The sequence below is a fragment of the Bradysia coprophila genome (assembly GCF_014529535.1).
Source record: "Bradysia coprophila strain Holo2 chromosome IV unlocalized genomic scaffold, BU_Bcop_v1 contig_81, whole genome shotgun sequence".
Classification (NCBI taxonomy): domain Eukaryota; kingdom Metazoa; phylum Arthropoda; class Insecta; order Diptera; family Sciaridae; genus Bradysia; species Bradysia coprophila.
Window position 1 is genome coordinate 5,457,860 of NW_023503375.1, and position 23,648 is coordinate 5,481,507.

At 38.3% G+C, this 23,648-nt stretch overlaps 2 protein-coding genes across 3 annotated transcripts; one reads left to right on the forward strand and one right to left on the reverse strand.

The window, feature by feature from the left end:
• Positions 1-380: 380 nt before the first annotated feature.
• On the forward strand, positions 381-22,009 carry LOC119072324 (ATP-dependent translocase ABCB1-like). 2 transcript variants are annotated; one of them, XM_037177514.1, is made up of 20 exons: positions 381-517; positions 12,446-12,527; positions 12,592-12,705; positions 12,769-12,957; positions 13,018-13,118; positions 17,465-17,636; positions 17,706-18,026; positions 18,095-18,445; positions 18,510-18,807; positions 18,877-18,917; positions 19,155-19,190; positions 19,250-19,510; positions 19,587-19,850; positions 19,910-20,071; positions 20,136-20,190; positions 20,256-20,646; positions 20,713-21,280; positions 21,340-21,409; positions 21,482-21,558; positions 21,626-22,004. In XM_037177514.1, exons 1-20 carry the CDS (start codon positions 450-452, stop codon positions 21,824-21,826), a joined length of 3,822 nt encoding a protein of 1,273 aa, XP_037033409.1. In that variant the 5' UTR covers positions 381-449; the 3' UTR covers positions 21,827-22,004. The 2 variants fall into 2 exon arrangements, with proteins under 2 accessions (XP_037033409.1, XP_037033408.1); XM_037177513.1 differs by lacking the exon at positions 381-517 and adding an exon at positions 10,371-10,579 and having other exon boundaries at positions 21,626-22,009.
• On the reverse strand, positions 4,718-8,210 carry LOC119072325 (bestrophin-3-like). The gene is made up of 9 exons (XM_037177515.1): positions 8,051-8,210; positions 7,327-7,440; positions 6,839-7,013; positions 6,643-6,781; positions 5,875-6,113; positions 5,681-5,809; positions 5,338-5,445; positions 4,969-5,184; positions 4,718-4,908 (listed from the first exon to the last, which is right to left on the reverse strand). Exons 1-9 carry the CDS (start codon positions 8,119-8,121, stop codon positions 4,867-4,869), a joined length of 1,233 nt encoding a protein of 410 aa, XP_037033410.1. The 5' UTR covers positions 8,122-8,210; the 3' UTR covers positions 4,718-4,866.
• Positions 22,010-23,648: the final 1,639 nt, after the last annotated feature.

The following is a 23,648-nucleotide window of genomic DNA, read 5'->3' on the forward strand; positions in this document are numbered from 1 at the left end:
AGAAAATCAATGAATAATACGAAGCAATGTGTTTCTGCTATTGGAGAACGAGCACCCAATACAGCCATATACAACACATTATACACATAATTATTACATCAAAACGATGTTTTATTTTCTCTCATGTAAATAAAGAGGATAGCGTTGATCGCGTTGACTTAATATTCGCGTATAACGCGAGTAAAAAATCAAATTTTGTTGCGGAACGAAACTCATTTCAATGAACAACCACATCACCTAAAATGTGTCTAATAGAACAAGTCAGCACATGTTCTCGGTAATATACGCCGAAAGAACATTTTTAGTTGTGAAATAGGAAGCATGCTCGTTACCACGGTCACGGAAAAGTTGTTTATGTTCAGTTGGTTTTTTATACGGGAAAACTTGCATCGATTTGGTGGAAATAACTTTTTCTCTCGTCCAAGTGAAGTGTAGTGAAGTGTGGAACAATGTCAAGAAAAAATAAAACAAAACCGTCAGAGCCAGGAAAACCATCTGTGAATAACACCAAAGGATGGTAAGTGTCTGGTTAGATTGGAAGTTCTGATATTTTATTTCTTCAGTTTTAAATGAAAAGTTCTCCTTGCCTTCGCGTAAAAGTTCCTTGCTTGCTAAACGATTGCTTCCACTCAAACTTATTAAAACTTTAAACTGTTTCGGCTTGCCGCGAACAGCGAACAATTTAAATTTCACATGAGGCTACCTGTTGCACGTTCGGTTTTAAAGTTTAAATTTTTGTTGGTAAATCTGTTTCCGTTTATCGATATTCTCCACCCGAAACAGCCTTTTCAAACATTTATTTAGGTCATGCTGTTGAAATATCGATATTTAATCGGTTTCGAGTCATGCAAACAATCCTTTAACTGCCATTGCGTCATATTTATGCTAACCGTTATCCTAGTTAAATATATCATCAACGCACTTCAAGCATGAGTGGTACTCTAAATAGAGCGCTGAAATTTGACAGTGTGTCGAGTAACTGTAAAAAACCATTTCATACAAAATAGTACTCTATGTGGCAGCTGTCGACTATGATCACACTATTGCTTGAAGGGCGTTGGTATCGTGCATAGTCTTCGTTCCAACGATGTCCGATTTCAACTTTTACTCGATTAAGTTGAAAACATACAGACTGAATTCGTTATCTCATATTTATATCCGTGATTATACAATAACATCATTTCTATTCGACATTGTAACACCAAACGGAAATAGATTTTCTGAGCATTTAGGTTCGGTTGATTGAATTTCGATTCATCGCAGTAAACGTTTCCACCGTCAATATTTGCTTTGTATCATTTTTCCGTTTCGATTTTAAACTAATTTCATTAAGTGATACGAGACCCTATCAATGTCTATTAGGGTGGTCCAAATTTGTACGAAATTTTTTGTTTTAATGGCTTACTGATTCGGGTCCCTCAGTTTATGAAAGGTAATGGTGAGAAACTAAGATCGGCATAAGAAAATCAGGTATGAGTCGTTTGTTAGGGTAATGCAAAAATCAGAGAACTAAATCGACCCCAGATGCAGCCCTCGCGAAATCGGCTTCAAAATCGAACTTAGTTGTTTTTGTTACAATCTCAAATGATGACAAATGATGCACAACAGTCCAACGAATAGAATAAGTATCATGAGTCCACTTGTCGATATGAACCACTCTGGCTCATAATTCAATAATTTTTTCAGAGTAAAATTGCTGTGCTAGTGGACTGGACCTGCTTAGGCAAAAAATCGTGCATCTTACAAAATCGTTATAACGATGATTGTAGGTTGTTCCGTACCGATTCCTTATTCTAAATTGATGTGGGGCCAAGTCGGCAGCTCAATGGTTCTCTGGTGAGCGGCTGTTATGTCACATTTTTTTCTATGATTTTTCATTCGAAAGGGAGAAGATATATCAATCCACTTTCAAAGGATAAGTTATAGAGAAAAGTCTAAATTTTTTTGGCGGAATTTATTTTTTGGCATTTGAATCCAAAATGGTGGAAAAAATTGGTCAAAGTCGAAAAATATTTTTTTCTTAAAGGAAAATCTCTGAAACCGATAGAAGGACTGTAATTTCGCAAAAATGTTCTTCGTAAGGTTTGTAGAGAATTTAAAGAGCTACGTTTTTCTTATTTATTTATTTAAATACTCAGCTCATTCCGGAGGTATGTCCTTAACAGTGAAGTCACCACATGTTCTTCATGTAAAAATACATCGAAATTATTGTTTATTTAGAATAAATAATTCACGTATTTCCATCACAATCGACCTAAAGTTGTATTTTCTGTTAATTTTAGTAAGGCGTAACCGAGTTTCATATTTACACGGAAACATGCTTTCTGTTCTAGAATTTAAGGATTTTGAAGGATGTCTGATTTTTTTTTTTTTATTCTCTTCAGGATTTATTGAACTGTTGAGGTGGTAGTGGGTGAGTTCCTAAAATTATGTCACTGCACATGCACAATATGTTCCCAGCTCAAGAACGTAAATATTATGAAGGATTTCTGAGGTTTTATTGGGTTCCCTTCTCAACTTTTGGGATTGTTGAGGTAATATTATGTTAGTTCCTAAAATTCCACCACTTTACATGGTATACCATGCTATCAGTTCTAGAATCTGAGTAATTTGAAGAATTTGTCAAGTTTGCCATTTGCCATTTTGACTGGCCTTCGTGTTAGACTGTGCAATGGACTCACTTGACTCGCCAGTCATGTAGCGTCATTAGTCGATGCAGTCGATGATATGCCAGACGTATTAGTTAAATCCGTGTCGCCAGGATTAGCTTGGGTTTTACCCCTGCGTGAGCCTCGACTCCAGCGATTGTTATTTTTCGGTGGACCAAAGCAAATAGGTCTTGGTGCGCGCACAAGCGGCATCTCCGATTGACTATTGCTACCGTCCTTCAAGGAATTTTTCATTTCTCTATTTGAACACTCGTTACGAGTCTTAACGTTTACCTCTGGATTTTCAGCTTCCTTCCCCAACAAAATCGGTTTAGGATCCAAATGATCGTCACCTTTCAGCATCGCATCTTCCTCTTCGAGAGTGAGGTTATAGTGCATCGCTTCGTTTAGGTTGACAACTGGATCTGCTAACTTTGCCCTGCACGTGACTGTCCGTTTTGTGTGGAATTGATTTTTATCGAATTCTGTATGCCAAGGGCTTTCAAATCACCATTTTCCCTCTGTGTCTCTCTACTCGAAAATTTTCTAACACAAAACGATGGTTTTTGATTCTCAATTTTGTTATTAGATGTGGTAATAAATAACGTTTTGTGTTGTAATAGAAAATTGAGAAGTAAAAACAAAGTTAAAGTAAAAGTCATAGGTTTTTGGACCACCCTAATGTATACATTAATCTTGGTTTATGTGTTAGTTCGCGGTAAGTGTTAGGGATAATTATTGATCAATGCCAGTTACTGAGGGTAATCACCAAATTAAATAATTAGCAAGATGTAAGTGCTATTGGCAGATTTTGCGAATAATCACTTTATACTTTGACTATTAGCCAAAGTATTTTAAAGACGCTATTCGAACAATGTTTGTCTTCTTCGCTATTCGCACATTCTGAAGAAAATGGCATTTTCTCAAGGTCGAAAAAATACTTAAGCAGTGATAACTCGAGAACAATGCATCTTTATGAAGTTAAGTGTATTCAATAGGATTAAGCGAAACACCTTTCCTAGGACAATTTTAAAAAGGATGAATTCAGTAGGACCCAACCAAAACCTTCTAAAGTCTGAATAAATTCCCTAGGTCTGATGTTTCAGAGTTACACAATGATCGAGTAGCCGAAGTATTGTAAAGTGGCCATTCGCACAATTCGCGAATAGCATTTTCATTAAAAAAATTGAAGATGGGGCTATGTTGGGTTTCATTTCCGTCGAACATAGAAAATTTATGATTTCTTAATGGTGTGCTTGAATCAGGACCAGTTTAACCTAAGGTCTAAATGGGCTAGGCCCACAGTGCTGGAATCTAACCAAATAGAATAACGAGCGCTGGCAAGTAGCTATTTTCCGCAAAAAGTGTAAAATTTTCTCGCTGGCTCCGCTCGTGATTATGTTTCTCATCCATAACTTTCAATGGGCTAGGACGCTGAAATCGATAAGCCGATCCTGAAAACAGATTTGATATTTTTGTTCATTAACCAAGAGTACTGAGCCAAGTTCCACAGGATTTGCTTAAGTGCTTTGGGTTCCACTGCACCGCATGGTAAGGATGAAAATAAAAAAAATGTGGAACCTGATCCAAAAATATCAAATCTGCCTCCACATGTTCAATTAAAGTGCATTCATGTGCACAGTGTTCATCTTTGGAGCTTTATACATTACTCGAGATGGGGATCGTTTGGCCAGAAGTTACTGATTGCAAAGAAAATTCTGAATACTCAGCAACTGTTCTCAACACGCAGCAACTGTTAGTGCCATTTTGCCATTTTTCCCAAATGCACCGACTTTTCTTAAAGAAATTTCATCGGAAGTTCGATATACATTTGTGGAACGAAAAACACTCCACAAAAATATGTTACTTCCGTTTGAAACATCCCCGCCAACTACTCAAACTCTTAAATTAAAATGTCGTCCTGCGCTAGTTCCGATCTTTTGTACAGCCAGTTTTAAGATACAAGTGTTTATCCACTACACAACGGATCATTCTTGTGCCTAGAGGTACCTGCATAGTCTCAAAGTCGTGTAGGATATGCATTGTCGTCATAAAACTAAAATACTCGGTAATGTTACCGACCAAATCTACGTTTCTATTTTCCGTTTACTTAACTGATACAATTTTGATGCAGCTTTAAGGAATAAATTGAATAGATCACTGACACCAGTCATTTTCTCTTTTCCCCTGCAAATTAACGAGTCGATGCATAGCTGAACTAAACATCCTCAGTTTTCGTTTGCGGCTTCACGTCCTTTTTCTGACGAAATCATGGCTCGGCTATTAATCTCTTAAAATATGATTGACATGCTACACTTACGCGTTTACGATCGTCACCGCCTTGATCCGTTGACAAATAACTTGCATCGATATTTCTCACTCTTAAAGATTCGGCAGATCCTTTCGGCTGGTGACGGCGATAGTGCCCGGCACCAACGGTGTACGGAAGTTTTTTTGGCACAACCTCATCATAATGTTGATCACGTTCCAATTCTGGATACTCCTCGTGCATTTCGTCGACAATCATGTACGATACCTAAGTAAATACATTGTAGTCGTTCTGGAGTGTACTCAGAGACTTATTAAATAAAGCCACAGGCTCTGTCTTTTTTGCAAATTTACTGACAAGGACGCTTCGAGTCGAGATTTGCGGTGTGATATTCGGCCGTGTAGTGAACATTATATTTACCTTGATATGTCTGTCGATCAACCAGTTCACTTCGATATCGTCCTCGTCCTCTCCAAACGGATTAAGGAGTATTTCAGCCACTTTTAACCATCCAACGTAGAACACGAACTAAGTAAAGGCAAAAATAAATGTGAATGCGTCTGAACGAGAACCAGGTGCGAACTGATCGTATGGGCATTCTGGCAGTAAAATATGGACGAAAATTGGGACAACAAATAAGATGTCCCATCCTAACGACACTATTAATCATCTCAATAATATGAAAAACACATTGCCCTTAGCAGGACATGATTTACACCGTTTCACTGGCCTACAAGCCCAAAGATCATGCAAAACACTGTACCTCTAGCACTACGAATGACGGAAAATAAAAATTCGGTGGAGCGTTTTCTATATTCTCCGGAGGATCCGGTAGCATCTGGCGGCCAACCAGTGTCGTTATGAAGTACGAATACACGGCTAATGTAACAACCTAGTTTAAAACAGCCAAATCAAAACGGAATCCAAAAAAAAACGAAATTGATGTTCTCTGGTCACCTGAGTGTAGACGAGCGGCACGGATATAGTATCATAACCGATTAATGCATTTAAACGTTGCCGAATGTCAGCCAATTCGCACATAATGTTTTGTACCAAGTGATTAGAAATGATTAATTGCTGTTTTCGGGCGGTGCTTATTATATTGTTGGCCCACACCAATGGCATCCAGTGTTTAGCCATTGGATCCCTGTTGTCCATGTCTTCGAAAATATTTTTTTCACTTTCCAGCATCAAACCTTTGGAACGGAAAAGTATTAGTAGATTACGTCCTTGTTTGGAAATTTATATTTTGCCACGTGTGGCGTTTGCAGCCGAAGGCGAGGGATACAACCATACGAGGGAAAGTAAGAAGTTCCAAACAATTACGTAAGTTATTGTACTTACTAAGCACCCGGGATATGAGTTATACCGCTCATGTCATCGAAGTAATGACTCATTTCCAGGGGCCTTAGTGAGTAAAATGTTGATTCCGAATCAAGACAATTTTTGTTAGGCCGATCGAAAATTTCGAACGTAACTCGAATGCGTTTTGTTAGTCATCCACTTATGCCATATCCTTGCACAGCATACCCTACTTACGACGAAAAATGTTTGTTCTTGGACTTTCGTTCATCAGACTCTCTCATTGACACCAATTTACCGATGAAGGCTGACTGAAAGTGTCAGCAGAACAAACGCTATTCGTCTCGGGTAGTGTTGCAAGATGGTATAGGTCTCAACCCATATCAGGACTGATATCGGTCCGAGAATTTATTTTCTATTCACCGGCATCAACTACATGCTGATACGATGGAAATCGTCTCTTTGCTCGCAACGATATTCTCATCAGTGTGACAACATAGGCCAAGACAATGTATCGCATTATTGTCCTTCTCGTCAGTCTTGCCTGTTCCTTTTGATCAGCCTGAAACATCCATCAAAAGATAATGGAACCATTGTTAAGACCCAAAGGTAAAGGTACCCGTGACGCTGATATTGCCGCACTAATGTAAAGCGCCATGGTGTCGGGAAATGGTAGTAATTGGAATTGTTTCCACCAACGATCCACCACTAATGAAACATAGAATCCCAAAACAAAGGAAATTGGTATGCTTTCACTTGTGCTACTTAGATATTTTTGCCATTCGTAAAACCTCCTGTTTTGATCAAATAATACGGTGAGAACTAGTGTAGTCTACTAAGTACTCTAATGCCGTGTTAAGCCGAAACACCGTATCGCATTTTTTGTGCGCTTTGGAGAGTGTTCTAAAGGTCTGAGCTTGTCTCGAATTCTAATTGGAAAACAGGAATATTTCAGTGGAATACAAAAGAAGCTTAAAGCTCTCGAAAGCCCTTTAAAAGCAAAGACACAACCGTGATACGGTGATATGACTTATCACTGCTAACTATTTGTCAAGATGGGGAATTGATATCGCTGAAGATGAATAAAAGGAAACAAAATCGACTTACTCTTTTGTGTGTTTAGTGGTCAATGTAAATCTGCATGTTAAATTCACGGCATAGTACAACAATAAAAATGCAACAAGTTCAATCCAAACTAGTTTGTACACACTGCCACGCCATCTACACAATATGATTAGGAAAATTAGTTAATAATATCCGAAGTATGCATTTCGAAGAGGCGTAATTCGTTTAATTTCAAGCAATGCTGTAAACGGTTTCAAGCAATGCACATCAAGGTGTCCGCGTTTTTACAACAATAGAAAAGAGGCGGAGTTTTCATTGTTTAAACTGTCTCGTAAACGGCGCAAGTGCTCGGAGGCCTTTAGAGCAAGATGAAACGGCTAATAAAATTTCGATAAATTTCGCGAAATCAATGTTACAGTCAGAGGCAGTAAAATTTCAGCATGAATTTACTACAGCTGTTTTTCAGCTGATTCAAACAAAAAATCAAAACGTCCTTATACGTGTAGCAGTTTCAACCGTATAAACAAATATGAACCGTTTTGATTGTATGTGCGGATCAGCTGATAAACACCTGCAGCAAATTCATGCTGAAATTTCACTGCCTCGACTGTATCGTAAATATGCGTGATTCACGAGGTGTATACCATTGTTAATATAGACAGCGCATAATTAGATAAATTTAATTAGGCCGCCATAAGCCAATGAAACTATATTTGCGTCTATTGAATAAGGGTGAAGCATCAAAATATAAAGAAAATATTGAAACCTGAACAAAATATTCCAAAAACTTCCGAAAAGACTTGCGTTTGCAAGACGGTTTGTATACGACACTGTCATTAAATGTTCTTTTAACTCCAATTTTTGTTTTTCAAATAGATGTGTTTAAACTGATTTTGCTAATAATAATAACAATCGACTGGTACGATGACGAATACATTTTCATAGCCCACTTCGTTGCAGAAGAAGGTTTACTTTATCAGACCCGAACTCAAGGCCCAAGGCTGTAACTTTGTGGAGGTAACGCAGTTCGCCATTTTATTAGATACTCGGGAACACACTTCTTCTGGTGGTGCGTCACCTGTGGATCTGATCCCTCCACAAAGTTTACAGCCTTGCGAAAATCTGTAGAAACGAAACACAGTGCCTATCAGCCTCCGAACATTTTCTATGTTCATGTCAGTTCTGTGGTCAATACCATCAACGAAAAATTGTGTGTTTTCAGCCTATATTATACAGACGACACACTGTATAACATTTCCCAGAGACGTTACGATCAATGAACGTCAACACAAGGTATAGTCGAATGTCAAACTTTGTATGTAGCGAAGGACATAGCGAGTCCTCCGGTTTGTATGAACCTGGTTTATACTTTCATTGGCTACGATCCGTAATTATGCATTGTTGTTAGCTTAACTATCTTTAGAAAATACTCTCCATTAAAAGGTAGAGCCTAGTACATACCTTGCAGCCAAGCGTAGAATTAACATAACCTGTATGAGCGTTCTGGCATAATTTTTCGTTTCGAAGGACTAGATCAGGAGGTGTACAATTTTAGCTTCGAGAGTTTTGAGCTGTTGCAGACGGCAAGCATATGACTAGTGTTATTATCGGATCTAGTATGTACTTCCATCGATCAAAGTAGTTTTAATCTGTTGATTTGAAATCTCGTACTTCAATTTCTTTAACATGTATTTTACTGTATAAGTGACCATATTAACCAGAGCTTGTCATTATTTTTGTCGACGTTATCGATAACAAATGAATAGCCGTATGTGACAGGTTTATCTGGAGGAGTGGGGGCATGTTAAGCATTTTCATACAGAACTGAACATTTTGCGCCTACTGAATGAACGTTGCCGTGTCGTTATCAAAAGCATGCACACTAAATTCGATCGCTTAAATCCACCTACAGTGCCCTTTTTTATCGATCCAATGTTTTATAGTCGATTTATTGATGTTCAGTGTAATATAATCTACAGATAGCTCCAGACTTGTTTCAACACGTTGAATCATCGTATGAAAATACAATCTTATCACATTCGCATTTCATATCAACAAAATTCAAAATTTTCATTGATGTCGCATTTGATAAATTCTTTTTGGGTAAATGAATGACTGAGAACATGTGAACGATGACATTACGTTTGTGTTTGATTCCATTTTTGTTATTAGATTCAGTAGATAATTCATTCGGTATTTTGGTGTGTTTACAATAACATTGAAAGTGTAGTGTGTCTTTGACGAACCATCGGGAGTACCGGTGTAACTGTTGTCTGAACAATACAAAAATGAGTTAGAAATGATAAGGAAAGGGGTGTAGGGATACCTTACCTTTAGCCTAAGGTTGAGACAAAAAATTACCTGACTTTGCTAAACCTGACCTACCTTATGGATTACCTGACCTGTCCCAAACCGACTTCAGTGAAAATCAAGAAATCAGATCTTTTCAAGCTTTGAGTCTTTACGATTCAGTTGAATCAATATTAGATTAATTTGAACTCATGTATGCCAAATTAAATCGGTTAAGAGCCTCGAAAATGATTAGTTAAATACAGAAACGGGAAGTGTTACATTAGCGAATTATAATGAAAATGAAATGTCATTTAACCCCCCGTTTCAAAAAGGCTTTCGATGTTTTTTGTTTTCATTTATTGAAAATATCATTAAATTATATTTTTCTTATAATTCGCTAATATGACACGTCCCGTTTCTGCATTTAATTATTTCATATATAATGTTGATTGTTACGTTAGACAGTCTATTTAATCGATTCAACATCTCCGTACCGCCTAATCATAAACTTTTAACCTTACACAATGAAACTGAGTTTTTTTCGGTTAATGAAACTCATTCAATCTTCATAAACACTTGATCATTCACAATATTATCCACCAATTGTCTACATTGTGTTAGTTGTAATTGACAAAACCTCTGACGACATTTATACAACTTTATCGTTCAATTCAAGCGCTGATATCTACCTTCGGTTTATAGATTAGAAATTCGCATGATTTATACAATGGGATCAATAATTACAGTCAGAGAAAATCGCGATAATATTGTCCCGACACGACGTTGTATTTTTTGGACAGTTGCTGTTAGAGTGCCGTTAGGATAGGGCGGATTTCATGAAAATACATCGACGAAAGCCCAGTTTCCGTTCAATGCAGTGTAGATAAGACAAAGTGGTTAAAATGAGTTTGGAAAAAAACGATGATTATGATGTGAATGGGACGAATGGGGTGAGAAACGGATTGGATTACTCGGCGAAATCGAAGGAAAATCCACTTGATGCGTAAGTTTCACCTTGAACATTTTGTGCGAGTCGTTTATATTTCGTTGTCATAGAGAAATTTTAAGGCGGAAATAATTTTGAGAAAAATGAAGTGAAAATCATTGATTGATCAAACTAAAAGGTGTTCCCTTAAATTACTTTCGTTTCCTTTTTGTTTTAATATTGCCCAATCACCTGCAAAAAGGTACAACACGAAAACTTGTGGTAGTTGTTGAGAGAAATTTAATTTGTTGCGTATTTGCACTCGGATACGTATAATGATTGGAGTGAAAGGTGAAACAGTTTTACAGGCGACGAAAAGAGTTTAATTACGCGCTCGAAAAAATGGCCTCGGAAATGGCTAATCATCTGTTATCGATAACGACGAAAATAAGCGATTAGTCCTTAAATGAGCTATTAAATAGAAAATTTCTGATAAAACAAATGAAGTAAAAGATTTTGTATCAAAAACTGTTCCATTTTATAAAGAACAAAAGAAGTAACAGATTCAATCGCTGTATAACATGATTGGAAAGGCTTTGTGTTGTTACGGCGGTATTGTTGGCTGAGTTGAAAATAAACTTCAGGACTTTTCGCATTCACTTAGGCGCGGTACTGTACATTTTTTTCTCAAATGTCTATGACACTTTATTTCATTTCATAACAAAGAAATTATCAAAGACTTTGGAGTGATATCATCACTACAGGTATAGCAAACACTGAGTATTATAGTTAGTATTGTAAACAGTTTATTTTGTTACTCAGAACCGAAATATGCAGCGTATAAAAGTTTGATTAACAAGAATCGTATTGAGGCGAAGCCAAGGTTGTCAAGACATCGTGTGCGATATTACCAGCCAAGGGGAAGATGTTTGTAAATTTCGTTGATAAAGGATTTTCAAGGATTTTCTACGGATTCAAGAATGGTTTTCAAAGAATTTTATGAAATTTTGAATGATTTTCCCAATTTTTAGGATTGACTTTTCATTGATTTCTTGAGAATTTTCTATCGATTTTCCGTGAATTTTTGTTATTTCTGAAAATTTCGGGGGATTGTCTAAGCATTTATTCTTTACTGACAACGGATTTTCTATCAATATCTCCTTAAATTGTGATTATTTTTGCTGTTAAAGACGTTATTGTCGTTGTTCACATTTACATTACAATTCATTCTGTCTCTAATCTCTAGTTTTCCTAATTACGACATTAGAAAGAGGCCAGAAACAGTTCAATTCCGTCGCAGAATTGCATAATACATATTTACGTGGCTAGAGGGGAAGGTATTACTTGAGCTATAACTCACAATTGCAAAAATAATGAATTGGGTGCTGTCTTAGTTCACATTCATTTTGATTTAATTATCGGAACGCATTAATGCCGATAAAACCGGAATTTTAGCTCAGATAAATGAAATATTTCTTATGAATAAGAGGGTATTGAAATGGCCAGCAGCGCTTTTGTCGCGGTTGTAGTGGTTCCATATTCTGAAAGTTTTTTCGGTAGTCCATCTTACGAAGAGAACTTAGGAAAACTTGGCAATCATTCCAGAGTCGGAGCAGTTTTATCAGTGCCGAGCTGGCTACTAAAAAGCCCTTCGGAGAAATTGGGAAAAGGCTCATAAGATTAAAAAAGGCTCTTTTTCCATATAAAAATGCAAAAGACCTTTCAGGAATCGCCCGAATTCCCAGTATCGCCAGTCAACTGCCGGGCTGCTTACCTTAGTTTACAAGCTCGATCTCCGACTGATAAATTTTGGAATCTCAATGACATTAATCCCGTGGCACTTCTTTTTTTTAAATTGCGCACGGCCACTCTGAGGGAGTGTCCCTGATGACCGAATTGTTTAATCAATCGATGGAAAATAATTTTCGTTCCTTTTTTTCACAGGACTTTCGTTCCGAATACAGACGAGGACAAGGAAAAGGAAGATAAGAAAGATGATGCGCCGCCAGTGTCCTTCCTAAAGCTTGTAAGCTGACGGACATATTTTACAATAATAGTTGAAAATCGACTAAACTTTTCCATCCACACAGTATGCGTATGCATCGACACGAGACAAAATTTGTATAGCGTTCGGTTTGGTGGGTGCCTGTGTAACCGGATGTACGACACCAGTGAATACGTTGATTTTCGGTAATCTTATCGAGGTCAGTATGGAATTGAACCTTTCGTGCTTTCACATCTGTTGCTTACGTTCCGCGTTTATTTAGTCCATGGTATCGCAAGCGTCTAATTTGGCACAGCGATACTATTCGAATCGGCAACTTGACGATGCATTCACAGAAATCTTTTTGGACCAAGTAACTTGGTTTGCAATCTACAGTTGCATTCTTGGGGTGGTTATGTTGGCCGGAACTTACGTTTCGATTATGTTATTCAATTTTGCCGCTCACAGTCAGGTAGGTTTTTCGGGCAATCATTTTGTAAACGTATTGCATCAAAGATATGTTTTTCGCCAGATTTTCCGAATCAGAGGAAATTTCTTGCGTTCGGTTCTCAATCAGGACATTGCATGGTATGACGTAAATCAAAGTGGAGAATTTGCTAGCCGAATGAATGAGTAAGTATGATGGATTTATTGCTCTATCAGGTAATCAACGGATTAGGCTTAATTACACAATTATCGACTATGCTCTGGCTAATTTACAATTATGGTGTGTCGCTGGCAATAAAAACGCAAAACTTTTATTATCGAGAAAAAAACGAAAACTTTAAATTAGCAACAAACAAGGAAATCGAACCAGCACAATAGTAAAACGTGCGTCCATCAAACAAAATCGATATTATATTCGATGTTTCGCGTTATCTTCACGTACTTTTGCGCTATCTGTTTTGTTTTCAGCTTATCTGCGACATTTGACTGTACTCGAAAAATATTTAGGAGCTTTCGGAATTTGATTTCTTATCGTTCCTTTATTCTCGGTTATTTATTGCAAAGCATTATTGGGCACAATGACTTTGCAGAAATCAATGAAAAATTTTGCGTTATTTTCGACGATTTCGAAGCGACGACTGTACTTTTTGAGTGTCATTTTCCACATGACCACTAAAAACGTTGAACCATAAAACACTTGTCATTGTTTTGAGCGTCAGTAGAGCCCGTTGTGAATAGTCGGTCAGATTTTTATCTAATTCGCAATTTTGTGCTCGAATCGAATTTTATGCTCGGAACCGGTCGGGTTCGATTTGACCGGAGAGACTAGCGATTTTTTTTTGTTCGGCTAAAGCCTCGGCTTAGGGTGTAGATGACGTTGCAGAGCTTAATTGTCTTCAACAAATAATTAGATATTAATTAGAGGATTCATCTTTTTGAAAATTCGCTCTATAAATAGTACTACCGGTACACATACTAATTGCGTTTGTTCTGAATAAACATGGGACCAATGTGTTGTTTTCGAAGTCGCCTTAATTCGACACCGTGGTAGCTCAGATGGTTAGAACTCAGACTTATAATTTTATTTTTACTCAATGATCGGTGGTTTGATACGAAAAAGTCATATCACTTCTAACTAATATGATGGCCTTGCTATAGCTGGAAAACGTATGTTCCAGCACTTGAAGAAGAAGGTTTTGATTCAATCCATTGAAAATAATTAAATCGGAAGAAGTAATAGATTCGATGAAGAGTGCTGGTGTGAATGTAATTGGTGGCCCATTAACACCATGCATTGGAATTGTGAGCAAAATGGAAAAAGAATTCTGAATGAAGTATCATGAGAAACTAATCGAATACATTAACAGTGCAGTGTGTGTAGTCTTTGTCTTCACCTAATTAGCAGCACTTTGACAGTGTGAACATCTGTTAATTTTCTTCTGCATTTTTGCAGGTAGAATTTATGTTTTGTGATTCAACATTTTTCCTTTACAATTCAATTGCAACAATTTTCTAAAATAAATATTCGTTTAGCGTATATATATATACTTTAGTGTATATCCTGTATAGCAGGGCCTATTTTTTATTCTTGAAAATTTATAAAATTCATTAAAAATCTTGAAAATTCATGAAAATTCATGAAAATTCATGAAATTCATTGATTTTCATTAAAATTCATTAAATTCCTTTAAGCTTCATTAAAATTCGTTTCCGTTTCAAATTTGTTGGAAAATAAAAAGTTTAGCAAAAATTTACCACGCAGGGCTTTAATTTCTACTTTTTACGTCAAAGTGTAATGAGGAATTATGAAAAATTCGAAGCAGAACATTATTCTAAACAAAAAATTGTTCTACGGAACGCCTCTAAAATGAACAGTTTTTATATTTTTACAGTTTTTATTATTTCAAAATTGAGTTTTACGTCTTTAATTTAAAAAACTTATCAAATCTTTAATCTCCCATTAGACAGTTTGCGCAAAGTTAGAAATTATAAGTCACATCTTCATACGAGAAGTTCTGGAAGTTCACTTGTAATTTCCAAATTATAAGTTTACTTATAAATTATACGTCATTCGCGCAAACTGTCTATTATAAGTGGAAATCGAGATTTCTGTAAAATATAACATAATGAAATTGTATTTACGCGGTTTTTGAATACAGACATAAAGCACGTCAACCATTTCCGCATAAAGTAGTTCCCGCTTAAAACGTATACAATAGCCTCATCTGAACTATACGACCAGGCCTGTACTGGCCATACTGGGCGATGCCTGATGCGCCTTTTGCTTTTTTGGCGCTCCTCAGACCAATAAAGTTTATATAGGCGCCTCTGAGCCTTTTTCAGCCAATCCGCCCGATGCACCTTTTGGTAAGCATTCCGGCACTGTTACTAGCACTGTATACGACTCACGATTTCAACTAACCGATTAATCAAACAAAGCTCTAAGTACAAATTTTTTTGGTAGCATGGTGATGAAAAGTTACATTTAGATTTTAAGGCGTGGGGTAATCTGGCACACGGTGCTAAAACAACGCATTTTTCTACTACGTAAAATGTGAACTCGCACACAATTTTTCAATACCAACATTTTGTAAAAGGAGTCATCAAGTCGATGACAGGGTTAAAAAGCATTTGCAGCATTAAACTTACGCGTGTGAGTTCACCTTTCACGTAGTTCAAAAGTGCGTCCTTTTTGCACTGTGTGTCAGATTCCCTGATGCCGATTTTAAAGGCTAGAAAATATTTAAGCAAATGTGTGAAGTGGCTTCATCGAGGCTGTTTAGTGTGAACGTCTAGAGATCCGATGATGCTCGGAAACAGATTGAATCTTTATTTACGGGTCATAAACGAGTTGTAACTAACGTAGAATTTAGTTATTTATTTTATTTTGTAATTAATGAGAAATCCTGGAAATACTTTCATATACAGCACTGTGATCACAATTCTTGAAAATTCATCAAATTCATCAAAATTCTTTAAATTCATTAGAAAATCTGAAAAATAGGCCCTGCTGTATAGCAGGTATAAATCCGAACCTTCATGAATTTCAGAGAAGATCTGCATTGGTAAAATGGTCATTTAGGATTTATTGCCTTAAATTTATGCAAATCACAAACCAAATTCGAATACTTACAACATGGCCGTCAGCATTCAAGGGTTGAATAAAATAGACCATGCTCACCAACAGCATAATTGCTTATTTATGACCTTTAATGTGTGCGTCTGATCGCACCTGCTCAAAGATATTATTGTTTCAACAAGTGCAAAATTTCGAGGAGAGGCGATGTGGTCACACAATATAACTATGGTTCGATCTGAAATACAATTTTTGTGACGAGACAGGTGTGAACTGGAAATCTAAAATTTCAGGTTCAGGTCAAGTTCGGGTCGAACCTGAAATCTTAATTCGGATCGGGTTGAAATCTAGTTCGGATCAGCCTGAATTGAAACCCGAAGTCGTTCCGAGGAGAGGCGACATTTCTACAAGGCCAATATTGTTAGGGACGCTATACTGGTTCAAAAAACGATATTTATCTGGACGATCGTTAAAAAGCCATAATAGCGTTTTTGGACGATATTATCATTTTTGAACAAAAGCAGCCCTAAACTATTTGTCGAGAACCACAGAAAGTGGCTTGATTCAGAAGAAACAGGAGCAAGATACTAGAAAAATTAAACTTAAACTCGCCGAAATTACAAAATAGATTTCATACTTCTTCAAATCTCCTTCGAATGTTCCCATTATACTAGCGCCGTTAGAACTTTGGGAACTTTGTGAAAGTGCAATGGAAATTCTTTGCATTTATTTTCATTCGTAACGTTTACTTACAACTTTCCCAAGGTGTCAATGAACTGAACTGCTTCAGTAGACCATGAACCTAGAGTCTCTTCTATTAGTTTCTTATATTTTCCTAATTAAATGTTTGCCGCCTTATTTGCACCTTGACCGGGAGCTTGACAAATAATGTAGATGAGGCCAGAGTATCTAAGCATGTTGCATTCCAAACCATTAAATAACCGTCACGCATTAAAGTCACGCCGTCTACTTTTATTTTCTACGATCAGTAGATGACCATTTCTCTAAAGCGCAATTGCAGTCAGACACCATTATCTCATCTGAATACATAGAGGGAAGTAATGACTGAAGACACTAAAGTAGGTAATATAGTCAGACATATTTCTGATGTTTTCCTGATGCCAAGACCAGCACTTCTAACCGGTGGCGATATTATAGACCATTTCTGAACATTGAACTTGAGAGTACAGATTGAATGAAGTGCTTTCTTTTTATCTTCAACTATATTATTTAGGACATGTACGTCTGCAATAGGCAGAGGTTCGTACCAAGTATGTTATCTTCGGTAATTTAAAACTATATTTTCACCAAGGATGATATTATCGTCCGAATCGATCTTATCGTCCAGAACGATACCATCGTTCAGAAAACCATATTATCGTGTAGAAATGTCCCGCCACCCGTTCCGAGTCAATTTCACTACTTCTCAAGTCCCATTTTCATATTTTAATTCCAGAGATCTTACAAAATTGGAAGATGGTCTGGGCGAAAAGGTGGTCATGTTCGCTCACTTCATGGTCGCCTTTATTGGCTCGATAATATTGGCTCTTGTGAGAGGCTGGCAATTGGCTCTAGTTTGCATGGCATCACTTCCAGTCACATTTATCGTTGTCGGTATTGTTGCTATGGTACTGATTTTCACCTTATTCTATCACACCACATGAACGTCTTCCCTAAATTCCCATGCCCATTTTAAGATCACCGGTAAATTGGCGAAGAAAGAAATGTCTGCGTACGCAAAGGCCGGTGCAGTAGCTGAAGAGGTATTCGGTGCAATTAGAACGGTTGTTGGATTCGGTGGACAGGAAAAAGAGGGTGAACGTTATGCCAATAATTTGATTGATGCTCGGAAAATCAACATCAAAAAGGGTTTCTTTGCTGGTCTTGGCTTCGGACTGTTGTGGTTTTTCATTTATGCCACCTACGCGTTAGCCTTCTGGTATGGTGTAGGTCTAGTTATCGATCATAGATATTTGCCACCCGAGGAAGCGGTATATGACGCTGGTACAATGTTCACTGTAAGATTTCTTGTTTGTTCCGAGAACTGGCCCGAGTTTCGTTACAAATTTTTGTCATTCGTTGCCAGGTTTTCTTTTCGGTCATGATGGGTGCCATGAGTTTGGGAGCATCATCACCATTCATCGAGAGCTTCGGCATTGCTAAAGGAGCAGCCGCCAAAGTTTTTCAAATTATTGAAACGAAGCCAATCATTGATCCACTAGCTAACACCGGTGAGGTACCGCAAAAATGTGACGGAAATCTCACTTTGCGCAATGTGTTCTTCAACTATCCCGGTCGACCGGATGTGAAGATTTTGCAAGGTGTCAATTTGTCGATCAATAAAGGCGAGACTGTCGCTCTGGTCGGATCATCCGGTTGTGGCAAATCCACTTGCATTCAACTGATTCAACGGTTTTACGATCCCGCTCAGGGAGAGGTATGATGATGGCACTTGAGGATATCGGATCGGGTGCAAACTTTACTATGTTTGTTGTCTTCAGGTTCTACTAGACAATCGAAACATGAGAGATCTGAACGTGAGTTGGCTTCGTCAAAAAATTGGTGTCGTTGGACAAGAGCCCGTACTGTTCGGCACGACTATTTTAGAGAATATTCGCTATGGACATGAAAATGCTACTGCGCAAGAAATTGAAGATGCTGCGAAGGCAGCCAATGCTCATAACTTCATTCAAAGACTCCCCGAAGGCTATCATACATTGGTCGGTGAGCGTGGAGCTCAGCTCTCTGGTGGTCAGAAGCAAAGAGTAGCGATTGCAAGAGCTTTGGTTAGAAATCCAGGTGAATACATGCCTACCGAGGCAGCATGGAAGTATATTTTCTAACGGTTAACGGTGTCGATCGTTTCAGATATTTTATTATTGGACGAAGCTACATCCGCATTGGACACGGTAAGTTCAATTTCTTTGTAGGGGTTGTTCGTTCATAGAATATATCATGCTGCTAGAGGTATTCTGTACTAGCGTGCAGTCCATAAAATTTCATTTCATTTCTGTGTGACATGGGAGAATCCCCGGGAAGGTTTGACCTGAAAAATGTCGATTTTAGCGTGACATACTTTATGAACGACCTCGACCAACCAAAGAAGGACTGAGAGTTTGACCATTTCCTTTCGACAATTTTTGCAGGCTAGCGAAGCTAAAGTACAAGCAGCCTTGGAAACGGTGAGTGTCCGAATGCTTTTCATGAATAACAAATGAGTCAACAAATCAATCACTTCCAGGCCAGCAAAGGTCGAACCACTGTCATTGTTGCGCATCGTCTGTCGACTATCCGAAATGCGGACAAAATTGTGGTGCTGAAAGATGGTTTTGTGGTGGAAGAAGGCGCACATGCTGATCTGATGAAATTGGGAGGACACTATCATGCCCTGGTGACAGCCCAAATGGGCAATGTCGAACGAGATGGGGAAATGACCGAAAGTAAATTTGTCGTTCAGGATTATGATGAGGACGCAAAGGAAGCCGATGTCATCGCTCAAGAGGTGAGTTCTGTTCTGTTCTAGCCAAGTGACTGCAATGAATCACTGACGAGAACAACGAAATGATCTCGGTTCGCAGGATGAAACCTTGAAATCGGCTGGTCCCTCGATATCGATGTGGGAAGTGGTACAATGGAATAAGCAAGAATGGCCATATATTACCATTGGTTCGGTGTGTTCGGTGCTGATGGGTGCTGCTATGCCACTGTTTGCAATTCTTTTCGGTGAAATTGTACAGGTTTTATCGTTACCCGACTCAGATCAAGTTCGCGATGAGGCCAACATGTACAGTTTGTATTTCGTGCTGGTGGGAATATTGGTCGGTGGAGCGACATTCTTCCAAGTGAGTGATGAGAAAAAAAATCTTTGGGGGCGCGGAATTCAATTTTTTTGTTAACCTAGATCTGGACGTACGGCATAGCTGGTGAGTACTTGACTGAAAGAGTCCGCGACAAGGCGTTCAAACACATGCTGAAACAAGAAATGGCCTGGTTCGACGACAAAACCAACGGAACGGGAACATTGTGTGCCAGGCTGTCTACAGATGCGTCTGCTGTGCAAGGGGTAAATAGAGTTTTAACTTCCTTCTCCTGAACGTTCGTTCAGTAAATCTGATCGTTTTCACTAGGCAACCGGTCAACGTATAGGTACTGTTCTCTCGTCAGTTTCGACCTTAATTCTTGGTATGAAAGTTCAATCCAGAGATCATTTTTGTCTTCCTACTAAAAAATTCGAATTTGACTTCAAGGTATCGGAATTGCCATGTACTACGAGTGGCGACTCGGCTTTGTGGCATTGGCCTTTGCTCCCATCATTTTAGTTGCTTCCTACATGGACATTAAGCTAATGGGTCAGCAAAATTTGGGCAACGGAAAGGCGCTAGAAAAATCCACTAAAATTGCCGTCGAAGTCGTTAGTAATATTCGGACGGTGGTGTCGTTGGGTCGCGAAAAGATGTTCTTCAACATGTATATGGATCTGTTGGAACCGTCGGTCAAAAGTGCCAAACGGAACACACACATGCGTGGCCTAGTCTACGGCATCGCTCGTTCGATATGGTTTTTCGCGTATGCTGCTTGTATGGTGTATGGTGCTCAGTTGGTCGTCTGGGGGGAAATCAATATCGCAACAGTTTTCGTGTATGTTGAATTGATCAATATGATAGGACGGTGCCGCAACCGAATTCATTTTTTTTTCGCTTGCAGTGTCACCCAGGCACTCATCATGGGCAGTGTGTCCATAGCCAATTCATTAGCGTATGCGCCGAATTTCCAGAAAGGAATGGTCGCCGCTGGTAAAGTGAAACAATTGTTGGAACGGCAACCGAAGATCCAAGATCCTCAACCGATCATGGGTAGTAACAAGCAATGGGACGTTTCGGGTGACGTTGCATTCGACAAGACGCAATTTTTCTATCCATCGCGTCCATCGAGTCAAATTTTGCAAGGGTTGAATTTGGACGTTAGAGCCGGACAGACGGTGGCCTTGGTTGGGGCATCTGGTTGCGGTAAATCCACTTGCATTCAGTTACTTCTGCGCTACTACGACGCTACTGACGGTTTCGTGTCGATTGACCAAAAGGATGTTACGTCGGTTCCGTTGAGTAGTCTGCGTTCGCAACTGGGCACCGTCTCACAAGAGCCGTCCCTGTTCGATCGGACCATCGCCGAAAATGTTGCGTACGGTGATAATTCGCGTGAAATTTCAAAAGAGGAAGTCATCGACGCGGCAAAACAGGCCAACATCCACAATTTCGTTGTGTCGCTGCCTTTGGTAAGTTGTTGCTGAACAATTGGAGATCGGAATTCGTTTGATTTATCGACACTTTTCAGGGCTACGACACTAGGCTGGGCAACAAAGGAACTCAACTCTCCGGCGGACAAAAACAACGAATTGCAATCGGTTAGTGGAATCGAATGTTGCACGGAGACCAGATTCAGAATTAAAATATTTGTTTCGTTTTGTTCCTTTCAGCTCGTGCTCTCATTCGAAAACCGAAAATTCTTCTACTGGACGAAGCTACTTCGGCTCTGGATATGGAAAGTGAAAAGGTATGGGATCGCTTTTCATCCCTCCGATTTCCTTTCTAACATTTTCCTTTTTGCTCACATTACACAGGTCGTGCAAGCAGCACTGGATGCCGCTTCCGAGGGTAGAACGTGTATCACAATTGCGCATCGATTGAGTACAATCGTCGATGCGGACATCATATTCGTCATCAATATGGGCAGAGTTGTTGAGAGGGGAACGCACAAAGAGCTATTGAATTTGCGAGGATTCTATCACAGTTTGTACACGTTACAGACTGGCGTTAAATAGGCGCAACCAATAGCGCCATATATGTTGTTTCCGTAAACCTTTATACCTCAACATGATATACAAGTGAAAATGTCGTCTTAATTGTCTAAGAGATTTTAGTTTTAAACTGGAAGCGTTGTTGCATGTGATTTGAAGAAGTGTGTACTTAAGGTTTCAGTTGTTTTCCAATAAATATTGAAATGATTTGAATTTTTGGTTACAAAGTTTTTCCACTTAAATGGCGAGAAAGAGTCATCATCGACAGCTCTAAGCGACAACTTCGAGGCTCCAAATTTTATTCAGAAATTTCTAGTGTGTAGACTAGTGTCCTGCTGCGGCTGAGTAATGTTTCTTTTAGTGCAGGTCATTGGCTTATTCCGTGCGCCTTAAGAGTCCATTTGCGAAAACTTCGAACAACTTCGAAAACGATGCATCGGTGATTTTTAAAAACTAGGCGTTAAATGATTCAGGGGACTTTTCTAAATAAATTACCGGACTAATTTTGTCTTGAAATAATTTCGGTTGCATGCTAGAACCAGTCAAAACTTGGTCTACACTCTGCACTCAGGTAGATCGTTTTTGATTGATATCTCTCATAAAAAGAAACGGGTTTGTCTGAAATTATAGTCGCACAAAATCAAGAAATAGGAGCATGGAGTAATTAGTTCAGTTGTTAAGTAGAAATGATCTTAAAATGCAGTAATGTTGGGAAAAGTGCTTGTGTTAATGTTAGATGATGTTTTCAAGTTGAAATCGAACAAATCGTAAATGCTTTCTACTAGTTTAGTTTGAAGATTGGTATTTGACTAATTGATCATTGAGTGAATCGAAAGGAATTTTAGGGTGTTTCGGACATAACAAAAACGTTGTTGGAGTAAGATCGGTCAATATGTAACGGGTTTTTAATGTGGATCACCACCGTATCTCGGAAATTACAGAGTGCAGCTAAATTTGAATTATTAATTGTTGCAGGACGGTGTGTTTGGGCATTTATCACAAATTGTATTAAAACTACGAGTGAAATCAATTAATTCTTCTGAAAAATTCGTCAGTCAAGTGACCTAATCCACCCGGAAGGTAGAGCCTAGTTTAAATACTAATCCAAAATAGTCTTCGTCTTGCAGGCGATCATTTAAAAAAATCCAATAATCCGAAGCAAAATCAGAAAAAAATCAAAAAAATTGTTTTTACCCCCTCGTTCAGGACTCGATGATGATAAGACTTGATAGATTAACATATCTGTACAAAAGAAATGTTATGGTCTCGGAAGAAGTTGGCGGAATTTTATCTGAAAACATTCGTTCATTTCCACGTTCAAAACATCCTTGCGGTCACACACATTGCGTTTGTTCTGAATACACGTGTCACCAATGTTTTGTTTTAGTCCAGTCACTTGTGTCAATCCCCTCGCTTTAAGTTTTTCGAGTTTTTCTTTATCTCATGTGACAACTAATTTCTTTTCTGGAAAACTGAAAATCGCTTTTCCAGCCGGAAAAGCGGTTTAAATGAAAAAAAATTAAAAGTTAAATATCTACCGAACGAACGTGACGACCTTCTTCGAAATTTCTGTTTTTCCTTGAAAGTCTGAATTATTACAAAGATTTTCTGGAACAAGTCTTGCTCATGTTAAACAAAATAACGTCGAACTTTGACCCACACCGTCAATTCGAAACCGATTTTATTAGATGAATGCTTTTCGGAAAGCTTGAGTCAGCGTTTTTTACCGTTCGTAGATCTGATATTTTCCAACAGTAAAGAATGATCACTTGTTAGGAACTGACCTCTAATTAGCTCAAGTATGACAGAAATTTATAAAAATACGAGAGAAAAAAAAACAATAAAA

Excerpts from the sequence above, each read along its gene's own strand:
- LOC119072325 (XM_037177515.1), bottom strand. The coding sequence starts at position 8,121 with ATGACAGTGTCGTATACAAACCGTCTTGCAAACGCAAGTCTTTTCGGA. Across the intron at positions 7,441-8,050 it reads TTTTGGAATATTTTGTTCAG|ATGGCGTGGCAGTGTGTACA; the intron begins GTTTCAATATTT and ends CATATTGTGTAG. Across the intron at positions 5,810-5,874 it reads TGCCGCTCGTCTACACTCAG|GTTGTTACATTAGCCGTGTA; the intron begins GTGACCAGAGAA and ends GTTTTAAACTAG.
- LOC119072324 (XM_037177513.1), top strand. The coding sequence starts at position 10,479 with ATGAGTTTGGAAAAAAACGATGATTATGATGTGAATGGGACGAATGGG. Across the intron at positions 21,410-21,481 it reads AAAACAACGAATTGCAATCG|CTCGTGCTCTCATTCGAAAA; the intron begins GTTAGTGGAATC and ends TGTTCCTTTCAG. Across the intron at positions 21,559-21,625 it reads TGGATATGGAAAGTGAAAAG|GTCGTGCAAGCAGCACTGGA; the intron begins GTATGGGATCGC and ends CACATTACACAG.